Below are 12,258 nucleotides of genomic sequence, written 5' to 3'. Positions count from 1 at the left end.
GTGCTGTTTCAATATCTTGGGAAATTCGCTATCGCTCGCTAGTTGCTTAGGATTGAATTTTGTTTTGTTTGTTACGTAGTAGGCCTCCTGTGGGATAGGCGTATGTTCACGACCACGACACCATGGGAACATCAATCTATCTTGAAGAAACTCCACAGGATTGCAACAAGATCATACGTAGCATACATGATATTAGAATCATCAATTTTCCCTTATCCCAGTTAACTCGCAAAAATTCAAGTAGTAGTCATGCTACACAATATATGACAGCGGTGAGGTTTTATATGTATCTTAGATGGACAAGGAGGTAGTAATATGCATAATTCATATTGGCAAAGATGAATGATTTTAAGTAAACACTAGAGAACGTTTGAAAGATGATGGGGTTGTCTTAGCGACTCCAGGCAGTGTCATACAATAGTGAACTTTAGTGCGGAAGGTATACCACCAAGGAATAATATGTAGTTATACAATTTATGGATAGAGGCCTTGTCACATTGGTCAGAAATTTCACCTAATTGATGTGTTCGAATTTGATTCATTCAACAAGCAAGACAATGATAATCCGTAAACCTGATGATAATGTTGGATTATCAGAACGCGCAAAATGCCATCTTGAATACCAAGCTAATCCCATTCTGATTTTTCTAAGGGAAGGATTGACCATAAATGCCCTTAGCAACCAATGTTTGGGTCGTTGTCGCAAAGGCCACAGCATTGTCCACACCCAGCTAGAGTACCGGACGCTCCACAAGCCCCGAGACATACCACACAACCACCACTCTGTCTTTTCTGAACGGCAGCAATGACTTTAGCAGCCTGTTCCACGGAGATGGCACGAGTTTGTAAACCCTCAGCAGGCATCGCAGCGGCGAGACCAGCAACGGAGGTAAGAGCGATGAGGATGGAGTACACTGAGGTAGATTTTATATCAGCCTGTGAGAAGAGGAAGCGGTAAAACAGGAACAAGGAACTCACGCTGCATTTTGATTGTCTTAGGAGTTAAGGTGTTAAGAAGTAGAAGTTTTGATGTTTAGATGCTGGAATTGGATGCTTGTGTTGTTAAGATTGGAATGTCGATTTCTGGAGGTAGAAACTACGACTTATATATGTGTTAACAGCAAAGAATTATTTCACCGATCTGCTAACATGAACATGTTCGTGATCATATTGTCGGCTACTCTGAACGCCACCCCGGTCGGGGGGTTTTGGAGTAAGAACCATAACTGGACAGGCGCAATCTGATGTCATTTCCAAACTCTGTTATACACACCCGAATATTTGATTGGTTCGATTATACCGATTTCTGGATAGGGTGCTTACATTCGATATATGCATCTGTAGTCAGGTTATAGTAGACAGAATATGCCTATTCACCGAGATGAATCGACTTGGTCTCCTGTACAGTGGAAGCACTAACTTCCGTGAAACACCGAATACAATGTGCATAGCGAGCCACTGTCTTTCTGTGCATAATGCTCTAGCCTATTACATGGCTTTTGGAGAGAAAACAAATGTTATGCTAAGCGCTACAAAAGAGCCTGAATTGTGATAATACCATGTAACGTGTGTTCTTGCTATACCTATGGGAAGGGTGATTGAACTTACCTCGGTAGGAGTTTGGTTTCACAAAATAATAACCCTTACCCATTTGCCACCCTATGTATGCATGGCTTATCATACGTAATCAAGCTCTTCTGCATAGAAGTGCAGCTTCCATACACGGGTGGAGTCAAGGCCTGTTCTGTTCATCTCCAGCTCTGTTTCACTAACCCGATTTGGGCCCCGCTTCCAAAACAGAGCGAAAAGCAGCGGTGCATTTCGTAAAACAGAGGTTCTTAATACAGGAACGAAGGGTCTGTTGTGCAAGCGTTACTGCAGAAGTACCAGCTCGTAGCCCGTTTACAGTCGAACACATGTATACGCAGAACTCCAATACAAACGCGGTATCTGGGTCCTTGTAGATACGACGCGAAGAGTTTGACTTACTTAGTCCCAAATTTATCCATATGGCCCGATGCCCGCACTTTAGAGTCTACCGTTTGTTACAATTAAAGCTATACTAACATACATGCCTAGTTACAGCCCTAACTAACCGTTTTTCGTATGCTTGTGACACTCGGTAAATTTCCTGCAGAACTCTACAGTCAAGCATATCATGTTTGCAACTGGATCCTCTGTAGAGGCTATTGATAGTCTCGTCTTGTTTAAATACGAGGCTGTACAACATGCCGTACAGCGGGCCGATGCGCGCCCAGATCATCCGAGAGACCAACGAATTTCTTGTCACATGGTGCGCAGGGAGAGAGGTGACGTAAAAGATACTCGCAAGAGATACTATCTCTAGCTAGAAACGGCGAATTACATCTGAAGGTAGGTCAGGAACTGCGACTTGTGCGGCACGAGTAAGCGATAGTGAGAAGAGAGACAAGGACTATTGAAACCTCTCCCACTACCCGCTAGGGTCTGGAAGGAGATCTCCATAGACTTTGAAGAAGGATTGCCTGAAAGCAAAGATATAACGAACCTGATAGTGGTGACAGACCGACTAAGCAAGGGAGCGATTTTCATCACTCTGCTAGTCACCAACTAAGACAGAGCCAGTGGTTAGGAAGCTTATGGAACGGGTAGTTGCGTACCACGTTGCCAAACGCGATCACGTCGGGCTGAGAGAGCTATTTCATCAGCAAGCTATGGGAATGTAAAGACTGATTCTCATTAGACTAGATTCACACCCTAGTCTTGTTAGATTAGTTCTTACAGCCAAGATCGCTACATCTACCGCGTCTTGACGGGACCTGGTACTTCCAGGTTGAGTTGTAGTGTGACAATAAGATTAAGCTGGTGATGGAACTCTTATTATCCAGGCGAATACCATGCTACCCAAACTTCATGAGGAGTATTCGTTGTAGAATAGAGGCTCTGGTACTAGTGGATCTGATGGGTAGAAGTTTGCAACATAGATCAATGAACATAATATAGATTGAACTTTCTTGGCTGCGGTATTACCCTTTGCTCTTGTCATTTGCCTTCTAGCTTACTAAGTCTCTCAAAAATCTACACTGCCGCGACAAATTAAAAGGTCTTGTAGAAGGGTCTGAACCCAAGAGTGCTAGATAACTACCAGATGAAACAGTGTCGTACTTTATGGACAGCTAGCAACTGTCTACTAGAGGAGTTGTATCTACGTACAGATCGGAGAAAATATTCTCCCGTTAGTCTAAGCGCGGTTTGGATGAGCAGATAGCTGGCATGCGACTTGCAGCCGAGCTTTTATTCTTGCTCTTGCTCAACTATCGTCCTGCTAGTTTTGAGTTTCATGCTGAATTTCCAATTAGGTCAAGTCGTGGGCTGAATCATGTCCATCCTTCACATCACAGTACGCTGGTGCTTGTTTGCATACGTGCTGGGAAAAAGTCTATTCACTTGTAGGGCACGCGTTGAACTTCCTCATCGCGCAATAAAACAGCACATTTTTTCCCATCCAACAGTGGTATACAGACATCGTGGACAACGAGGTGCCGGGAGACCCCTCAACAGCAACTACTGGTCCTGAGGAGCGAAAAAAAAAATTCATAAAATCAAAGTCTGTCTACCGCTTTTTCTGCTTCTTCGCCGCCCGCTTTTCACCCCTGACATCCTTCTTCAACCTAGCGTCAACCATCTTGTACTTACCCTTTGTACCCTTTGGTCTGTTCTTGATACCCTTGTTGCCACCCTTGGCCACAATGACACTGACCTTCTGCTTGGGCTTCTTCTTGGCCGCTCTTGACATGAGTCGCGCGATGCTCGCTGCCTTCTCCTTCTCCGTCATACCCTCCTCGTCAGCCAAAAGCGCAGACTTCTTCTTGAGCTTCTCCAAGCGCTGTGCAGCCTTGAACTTCTTGCGAGCTTGCGCTTCACGGACCTTTTTGATGGGCCGGGCGTTGAGCGCGCGGAGTTTCTCCTTGATGGCGGCGGCAGCTGCGGCCGTGGTTGGGCGCTGCAGCTTGGAGTGCTTGTTTTCGTCATCGAGGAACCAGTCGGGGAGGCCGTCCACGTCGCGGTGAGAGTAGCGGTTGAATGATTCGTCCAAAAGGTCGTACTTTGTTTTCTGGCCGGTGGCCATTTGGTGAGCGAGTGTCATGGCTTCCGCCGTGATAATGTCAATGTCTGGCTTGCCGTTCTTCATGGGCATAGAGTCCTGCTCCCATTGTGTTTCGTCGCGCGCGACTTCTTCAATCTTGTCATCATCGTCATCGGATGAATCTTCATCGGAAGCTGCAAGTGGTGGAGCAGTCTTCTTGCTTGTTCGAATCGACAACTCCTTCTCAGATGTACGGGTGGGGGTAGCGGACTCCTTCTTCACGCCTGCACTGTCTTCGACATCAATACCACTATCATCATCTTCGTCCATATCCTCGAGCCCGTCGATGTCCTTGAAAATGTCTTGATCGAAAAAGCGTGCAGCACGCTTTGTGAGACCCTGTTTAGGCTGGTCTTCGCGGTCGAGATCGGTGATTAGTTCGTTCGGTCCATCCTCTTCATCACTGCTCCAGTCGCTGTCGGCGTCTTGTACAAGCTCATCGTCATCGCTTTGCTCCTTGTCGTCGTCAGAAAATCCATTCCACTCTCCATCGTCGTCTTGTTTCCTCGCGCGTTTTGCCCGGTACTTGGCATCTCGAGCGGATCTTTGCTCAACGTAGTCACCGTACATGGCATCGAGGTCTCGTTCGAGCCGGTCTTCCTCATCATCAGTTTCAGGCTCTTCCTCGACCTCTTCCGGCTTTTCCTTCTCCACAATTTGTGCCATCTTTCCCCTGGCGATCTTGTTGAGAGCACCGGCCTTGTCAACAGCTTTGAGGCCAAACATGGCGTCTTCGCCGGTCGGACCAACCTGTTCCAGACCAATATCGAACGGTGTAGCCATGTTCATTTGCAGCCGAGTAATCTCTTTTTGCCTGCGCTCGTTCTCTGCGCGACGCTGCTTCTTTTTTGCTTTTGTTTCCTTTTCCTTCAGACGTTCCAGCTCTTCCTCAATTTGCATTTCTTCATCCATGGACTCTACCTCGGCAACCTCGTCGCCTTCCTGCGCCTCCTTGGCCTTGTCTTCCTCGGTCTTGGCTTTCTTTGTCGCGAAGCCAAAGATTTCGCGTACTCTAAGTCGCCAGCGGAGAAGGCGCTTGAAGTCGGCTCGGCCCAAGACCTTTAGATCGGCGCAGCACTCCCTGATTTCCTTGGTCGTTTCTGGAAGCTTGTCAATGGTAGCGACAGCAATGTCGCCGTTGGGCTTTTGATCGAAGCTCAGTTTGTTCAAGCCACCAAGCATGGCAATGGGGTCGACAGTTTGGATGAATTCAGACACAGGAGCCTCTTTGAATTGTGTCCAGTCTCCTTCCTCATAACCCTCACGCTTCCTCTTCTTCACTTCGGGCTTGAAAACCTTGGCTTCGTTGTTAGGCGTGGGATCTGCGAGCTCGGCGAAGACACTGCGCGCGTCGAGAAACTTGGGGTCAAGATGCTTTGGGGCTTTGTAGCCACGGCAGACGACGAAAATTTCGGCGGATACATTTCGGGAAGACGGCGGCTTTGTCGCTTCGACCTTTGTGAAAAGCTGGTTGAAAACCCAGAGCAGCGAGTTGTAGTCCTTTGATCTGAAGACCTTGGTGACAAAAGTTCCGCCCTCGACCAAAAACTCGGTTGCCAGTTTCATGGATTGCAGCACAAGCTCAGCCTGGGTAAAGGCATCCTGCACCCACGCAGTTCCGACATTGGGGGCACCGTCGTGAAGCACCGTATCGCACTTGAGATGCTTGAGGTGTTGGCGCAGCGTCGCTCGGCACTTGTCCGTTGTGATGTCGCTCTGAAAGGTAATGCACCGCGGGATAGGCTTGATTGGGGCGAGATCGACGCCGACGATGAGGGAGTTTGCGGGCATAACCTGGAGGTGTCAGTGTCAATTTTGGCGCATGAATTTGCTCGCAGGCGATTCGCACCTCGGAAGCGACCTGACACCATGATCCGGGCGCGGCGCAAAGATCAATCAAGACCTTGCTCTTTTCCAGAAAGTTATATTTCTTGTTCAGCTGGATCAACTTGAAGGCGGCACGCGCGCGGTAGCCCTTCTCCTTGGCGAGCTTGTACCACTTGTCGAGACGGCCTTTTCCATGCTGGGCTCATGTTAGCTGGTGTCGCGCGTGCAATGCGAGTGGCTGCGCACCTTCTTCTGGATCGCCATGGCTGCGGGATGGGAGTGGTGATGGCGCGGGCAAAAGTTCGCCGACTAAAATTTGGGAGGGCGTCGGCTACCACTACTGCGGCCGGGCGGTGGCAGAATGTGTGGACCCCCATGTCTTTCTACAGCATTAGCGCACGGGACGACTACCATGCGTCATGGCCAGCAGCCGGCTAGGCCTGCGCGTGCCTGGCCCATCCTCGGGATGAAGGTAAACACTCCATCGTTTCCTCCGTCCACATGTCGAGTCTGCGCTGACAATCTGCACAGAGGCCCTTCAGCCTGCTCTCGTCGTCGCCGCTGCCCGCAGGCATGAACCTACGCAAGAAGTCCAAGCCAGAGACGCAGGCGCCACCGCCTGCGCCCATTACCACCGACGCCAGCACCGCCAGCACCACCGCCAGCACCACCAACACGACGCCCAGTGGAAGCAGAGTCCTGCGAAATGCATCCCCAGACAAGTCGGCAGCAGGCTCGGCGCCCTCGACCGGCAGCACGACCCCGACCACGACGGGCTCGCAGACGCCCAGAGGCAGGAAGTGGCTATCGGGCACGGGCAGCTGGCGCTCCAAGGCACCGCCCATTGTTCAGACTGCAAAGGAGAGCATCGGCGTGAGCGGCGGCGCGACCAACGAGCTGCCGGGCGAGGAAGCAAAGACGCCCAAGGACGAGTCGCCCAAGCGGTTCCTCACCAAGCGCAGTTCGAGCAAGAGCCAGATCATACCTGCCGCCATCACTCAGGTCAACGTGTCTTCCGATGGCCTCGTCGATGATGCGCATCCGCCGAAACAGGAAAACGCCGAGGAGCCACAAACACCGACCGTCGAGGACCCTCCAGAGCCTCCGCTGCCCCCAGAACCGTCCACGCCAAAAGCAAGCGCAGCTGCAAGCACATGGGGTTGGAAGAGCTGGTGGTCACGGCCAGATGGGTACACAGATGCTGCCAAAGCAACAAGTGAGGCAAAGGCGAACGTCCAAGAAGCTTCTAGCACACCCTTACCTGGGCCAACCCCTTCAGAGGAGCCAGATGCCACTACAAAGAGCTTGGATGCTGGCGTTGTACCGGCCAAGACTGACCAGGATGGGGATACGGAGATGAAAGATGCTCCCGAAGTTCCGCCCAGTCAAGAGGAACAAGCAAAGGAAGCTCCGCCCTCCACTGCCAGCCGATTGGTAAAGGCTGCTTCTGGATCATGGTTCTGGACATGGAGCAGCGCGCAGAATGCCCAGGCCAACCCCCCTCCTGTAGAGCCACCAGCTCAGGAAGCCGACTCACAGGATTCAGATCAACTTTCTCAGGCACCACCAAAACCGCCGCCAGAAGCACCAGTCGAGATGACTGAAACGGCCAAGACCGCACCTTTACAAGAAGCGGCACCTGCCGCAGAGCCGGCTGCACCTAGTGCTGGCGATCAGTCTACCACACCTGCACCACGATCTTCAAAGCCCTCAGCGTGGGCGTTTTGGTATCGGGGTAAGCCCGATGATAACAAGAAGCCGGGTGATGCTGGGCCACAGAAGCATGTGGGTGAGGTGGCTGTCTTTGATACCCCTTCGCAATCCAACCCAGAAGCAGCACAATTCAACGAGCAAGAGCAGCCGAAACCAGCTCAAGATGTTCCCAAAGAACCCCAAGACACACCCGAAGAGAAAACAACACCTAAGAAACCGTTTGCTTCACTACGAGGTCGGCCAAAGACAAAGCCTGCAGCGAAAGATTCCACAGAGACCGCTGGTCCCAGTAATGCAACTACTCCAACCAAGACCTCTCCCGTGCGTGAGCCTGCAAAGCCCGAGCCAGCTCCGGTTGCCCAGCCTACGCCAAAGAAGGCAGGCAAGGGCAAACAAGAGCCACCAAATCTCCTGTTACCCGAGTTCAGAAATACCTATCATATGGTGCAACAGCCGAACTTTTGGAAACAGATCCGCCAATATTTCCTTGGAGGTGAGCCTGTAGCGCCTCATCTACACATCAACCCAGCGCCGCCAAAGATCAAGAAGGCTGTGGCCATTGGTGTCCATGGTTTCTTCCCGGCACCCATTATTCAAAAGGTGCTGGGCCAGCCAACCGGCACATCGATCCGGTTCGCCAATGCCGCGGCAGCAGCCATTAAAGAATGGACCGAGGCGCGGGGGTACTGTCCAGAAATCGAGCAAATTGCGCTGGAGGGCGAGGGCTTCATTGCTGAGCGCGTCAATTCGTTGTGGAAGCTTCTGCTCAACTGGATTGACCATATCAAACAAGCAGACTTCATTCTCGTGGCATGTCACTCTCAGGGCGTGCCAGTCGCCATGATGCTTGTAGCCAAGCTGATTCAGTTTGGCTGCGTCAATGCTACAAGGATCGGAGTATGTGCGATGGCTGGTGTCAACATGGGGCCTTTTATTGAGTACAAGACCAAGTACTTTGGACCCACCGCTGCCGAACTCTTCGAATTCTCAAACCCTAAGAGTTTGGTCAGCCAGATGTACCTCGCCGCATTGGATGAGGTTCTTCGGTTTGGGGTGCGCATACTGTATGTTGGCAGCATCGATGACCAGCTGGTATCAGTCGAAGTATGATATGCCTATTCCTTCTTAGAAACAAGCACTAACAACCCGCAGTCCTCCACATTCTCAACTCTCTCACACCCCTACATTTACCGTGCCGTGTTTGTCGACGGCCGCATCCACGCCCCCGACTTCCTCACTCACCTCGTCGGCTTCACGCTCAAGCTCCGCAACCTCGGGCTGCCCGACCACGGCCTCATTCGCGAACTCTCACCCGCGCTAGCCGGTTCTCTTTATGGCGGTGAAGGCCACTCCCGCGTCTATGAAGACCCCGCCGTATATGCCCTTGCCGTACAACACGCCCTCGAAACCACATCCCTCCCTATCTCATCGAGCAAAGACCGTCCCAGCACAGCAGGAAGCTTCCAGGGCATCAACATTCCCATCATCGGCGAGAAGCTGAATCCTGACAAGAAAGAAGACTTGTTCAAATTGCGAGTCAAGGAGTACGAACCAAGTGCCACTACAACGAGTCCAAATCCCTTCTTTCTGCCATGGGCCATGAGAGGCCTACTGGAAGAAGATGTTGTCAAGAAGGAACTTGGCCAGGAAGTGGAGAAGCTACTGGCCTTGTTCGAGCAGTGGAAGCCTACGGGTAAACAGTTAAAGGACGTCAAGTTCAGACTTGAAGGCGTCCGAAGTAAGCTATAGCGTTGTAGCCTCATGCGTCATGTGAACATATAGACACGTTTTCCTCTCTGCATTTTAGGAAGGGTCTGGTACTGGAGTCTTTTATTTGCAGACATGACTTGAATTTTGGGTGGGTAGCGGCGGCGTCTCGGGCAAGATACCATATACGTTGGCAAGCAAAAACATGTATTACGGTGTTAGCTTCGTAAAAAGGTATGTTTTTTTCTTCAATATACATATTGCTTGATTGTAGCTACAGCCCTTTCTTCCCTGTGTCAAATTACCGTTGATTCTTTGTCTGCGGTGCTCGTCTACTTGCTGTTCGCTGCATCTACAGATGGTAGGAGATCTTGACAATCTGCTGTCTTCATCTCTCGCACTCATAACTCGTCATGCTCTTCCCGGAATACTCGTCTAAGTACTCAATTCCCCGCAACCTTATTTGTCGTCGTAGAAAATCTCTTTGTATCGGTGTGTAGCATCCACAACGGCATTAGCCGCGTTGAAGTCTGTACGTGCGCGTCAGTCATCCTGTTCTCTCACATTGCCATGACCAAGTCCTTCTAGCACAAGATACAATTTCTCGGGTGCCACTTGAAGCGTAGACAAGTCTGAGCCAAGGAAAGAAAAGAGGTAACGATAAAAAAACATACCAATATTCGTGCCGAAATCCGTGACTGCTTGTACCTTGACATGCAAATTCTGGTCTACCTTTCCGATAATTTCAACTGCATGGCCAACAGCAAGATGGGAGTCCTGTATTTTTATTGTTACTTCGTCAGTATAACATCCAGACCATTGTTGGCATCATTCCCTTTTCTCCTCCCACATTTCTTTCCCCACTTGATATATTACCCCCGATAATACGATTTCACCACTATCTCCCAACTCTTTTTTTATTCATTTCGTCTCTTCTGAACATGGCGAAACAAAATGCAAAACACGTACCCTGTTGAGAATAACGTCGACTTGGCCTCCGGCATCAATCACCGCCGTCTCGCCACGCAATTGCACTACCTTCCCTAGCATGCGCACGATCCGGTGCTGGAAGTTGGACAGGTGCGGGGCAAGGATGCGCGGTGTCTGGGGGTGGTCCATGATTGCTGCTTTCTTTGCCGATTGGAATCGAGTTTGCTACCGTGGCAACGAGATGTGTGTTGTTCTGCAAGTTTCTCGAGTTGGGGGCGCGAAACAAAGGTGGCTGGGTGTCGTGGGGCCGCAGGGGAGTAAATGTGCGTGTAGAGAGTGTATGGGCGGTGCGGGTTGCCGAGAGTGAAGGTTTGACGCGTCGCGTGAGGGAAGTGGGGTTTAGCGTGGTGCGCTAGCACGTGATTTCATCACACAAAGCATTGACATGGAGAATGGGTACAAGACCGAGGGGTTTTGACGTATCGCTGTATCTTGTGAGATCTTGTTTCGATATACTCTACTACGACTCGATGGCTTGTTACAGACACAATTGTGTTCCTACTATGCTGCAGTAAAGTCACGTTTGTATGAACGATAATGAATGAAATGAGAAACTATTCCAGCAGTTGATGAATTTTTGTAGAATTCCGTTGTCACATCATGTTGATAAATATGTAAAAATCCCACTGTTCAATGTCTAGATACAGTCTTTAAGCTGGAAGTCACGTTCCCAAGCTAGAGAAAATGAAATATAAAAACTCCCCCTTACCTCTGTAGGTATATTTATTCATCATTGCTATTTTAAGTCTAATCATCTTCCACTGTGCCATCCTCTCGTCGTTCTGGTTCATCGGACTGTGGCAGTTGTCCCGGTTTTTGATCCTGTGCTATGCGTGACTCTTCTGCTGATTCCAGCGCAGATGATACAAAAGTGTTCGAGGTCGGTGATGGGGCTGATATTAGAATCTGGTTCACTGGACTTGTCAACTGAGATCTGATGCTAAGCTAGAAGCTAGAGCATGTACCTTTGAAGACTGCGAAGTACTCGTTTGTGACGCAGATTGGCTCTGAGATGAGGATTGGGCTGGTGCATTCGCACGCGCTTGTGCCTGGGTTTGTGCAGCTGCTTGTGCGGGTCCCAGAGGGGATGCAAAAACGACGGGTATCATTTCTAATAAGATGAGTATATTCGGGTCTTTGTATCCTTCTTTCTATTCGTCCTAGGGGTGGCGATAGTCGTGATACGCTTGTTGTGTCCTCTCCCTCATGCCACTCCCATCCATTATATACATATTCAACCAGTATACCCTGCCGACAAAGACAGTAGAAATATTGCAGTTGTACTGTGACTTCCTCATGAAGCATGAGGATAGCGGAGCGACAAACTGGCCCCTTCCTCGACACAATTTCCAAAGTAAGTAGTCTTCCAACAACTTCAGCCTCATGGTACTTGGTCCAAAGACTACTTGGGGTAAGCTTGGGCGCTAGGCAAAGTCCATAGGCTAGATCTGACGAAAGACTAACAAGAGCTACGGTCCAACAGCTTCGCGTTCCTGCATTTCGGAGGACGGTTCGTTGCTTCGGCCTGGCTTAACTACAGTGCCCGTGCACCAGATGAGCACCATCGCCAGTTGAGCACCCCCACCACCACAACAACAAAACTTCAACGCGTCAAAACTCAACCAATATGGACCCGATTCAAGAAGCGATTGCAGAAATCGAATCGCGAGAACTAGGAGATAAATTCTCGTATCAAGCAATCGCGAAAAAGCATGGTGTAGCACGAATGACGTTGATGAGACGACACCGCGGCGAAACTGAGGCCTATGGCGTGCGCAACCTCTCCCTCCATCCACAACACGAGAAGGAGCTTGTACGATACATCGATACGCTTACCGAACGACGTTTGCCACCTACGAAGGAAATGATACAACGCTTTGCTTAGATTTGGCTGG

General features: G+C 50.1%; 3 protein-coding genes across 3 annotated transcripts; 1 reads left to right on the top strand and 2 right to left on the bottom strand.

The window, feature by feature from the left end:
- Positions 1 to 3,432: 3,432 nt before the first annotated feature.
- SETTUDRAFT_45662 (uncharacterized protein) lies at positions 3,433 to 6,217 on the bottom strand (the record flags this gene model as incomplete). Its single annotated transcript, XM_008023745.1, has 3 exons — positions 3,433 to 5,920; positions 5,976 to 6,149; positions 6,200 to 6,217. The coding sequence occupies 3 exons, from the start codon at positions 6,215 to 6,217 to the stop codon at positions 3,593 to 3,595; spliced, it is 2,520 nt and encodes an 839-aa protein (XP_008021936.1). The 3' UTR covers positions 3,433 to 3,592.
- A 309-nt stretch (positions 6,218 to 6,526) lies between these two features.
- Positions 6,527 to 9,415, top strand: SETTUDRAFT_103000 (uncharacterized protein; the record flags this gene model as incomplete). Its single annotated transcript, XM_008024121.1, has 2 exons — positions 6,527 to 8,770; positions 8,819 to 9,415. The coding sequence occupies 2 exons, from the start codon at positions 6,527 to 6,529 to the stop codon at positions 9,413 to 9,415; spliced, it is 2,841 nt and encodes a 946-aa protein (XP_008022312.1).
- Positions 9,416 to 9,832: 417 nt separating this feature from the next.
- Positions 9,833 to 10,492, bottom strand: SETTUDRAFT_103363 (uncharacterized protein; the record flags this gene model as incomplete). Its single annotated transcript, XM_008024120.1, has 3 exons — positions 9,833 to 9,903; positions 10,048 to 10,150; positions 10,343 to 10,492. 3 exons carry the CDS (start codon positions 10,490 to 10,492, stop codon positions 9,833 to 9,835), a joined length of 324 nt encoding a protein of 107 aa, XP_008022311.1.
- Positions 10,493 to 12,258: the final 1,766 nt, after the last annotated feature.

The sequence above is a fragment of the Exserohilum turcica genome (genome assembly GCF_000359705.1).
Source record: "Exserohilum turcica Et28A unplaced genomic scaffold SETTUscaffold_11, whole genome shotgun sequence".
In the NCBI taxonomy this organism is placed as follows: Eukaryota; Fungi; Ascomycota; class Dothideomycetes; order Pleosporales; family Pleosporaceae; genus Exserohilum; species Exserohilum turcicum.
This window is presented reverse-complemented; position numbering and strand designations above follow the sequence as displayed.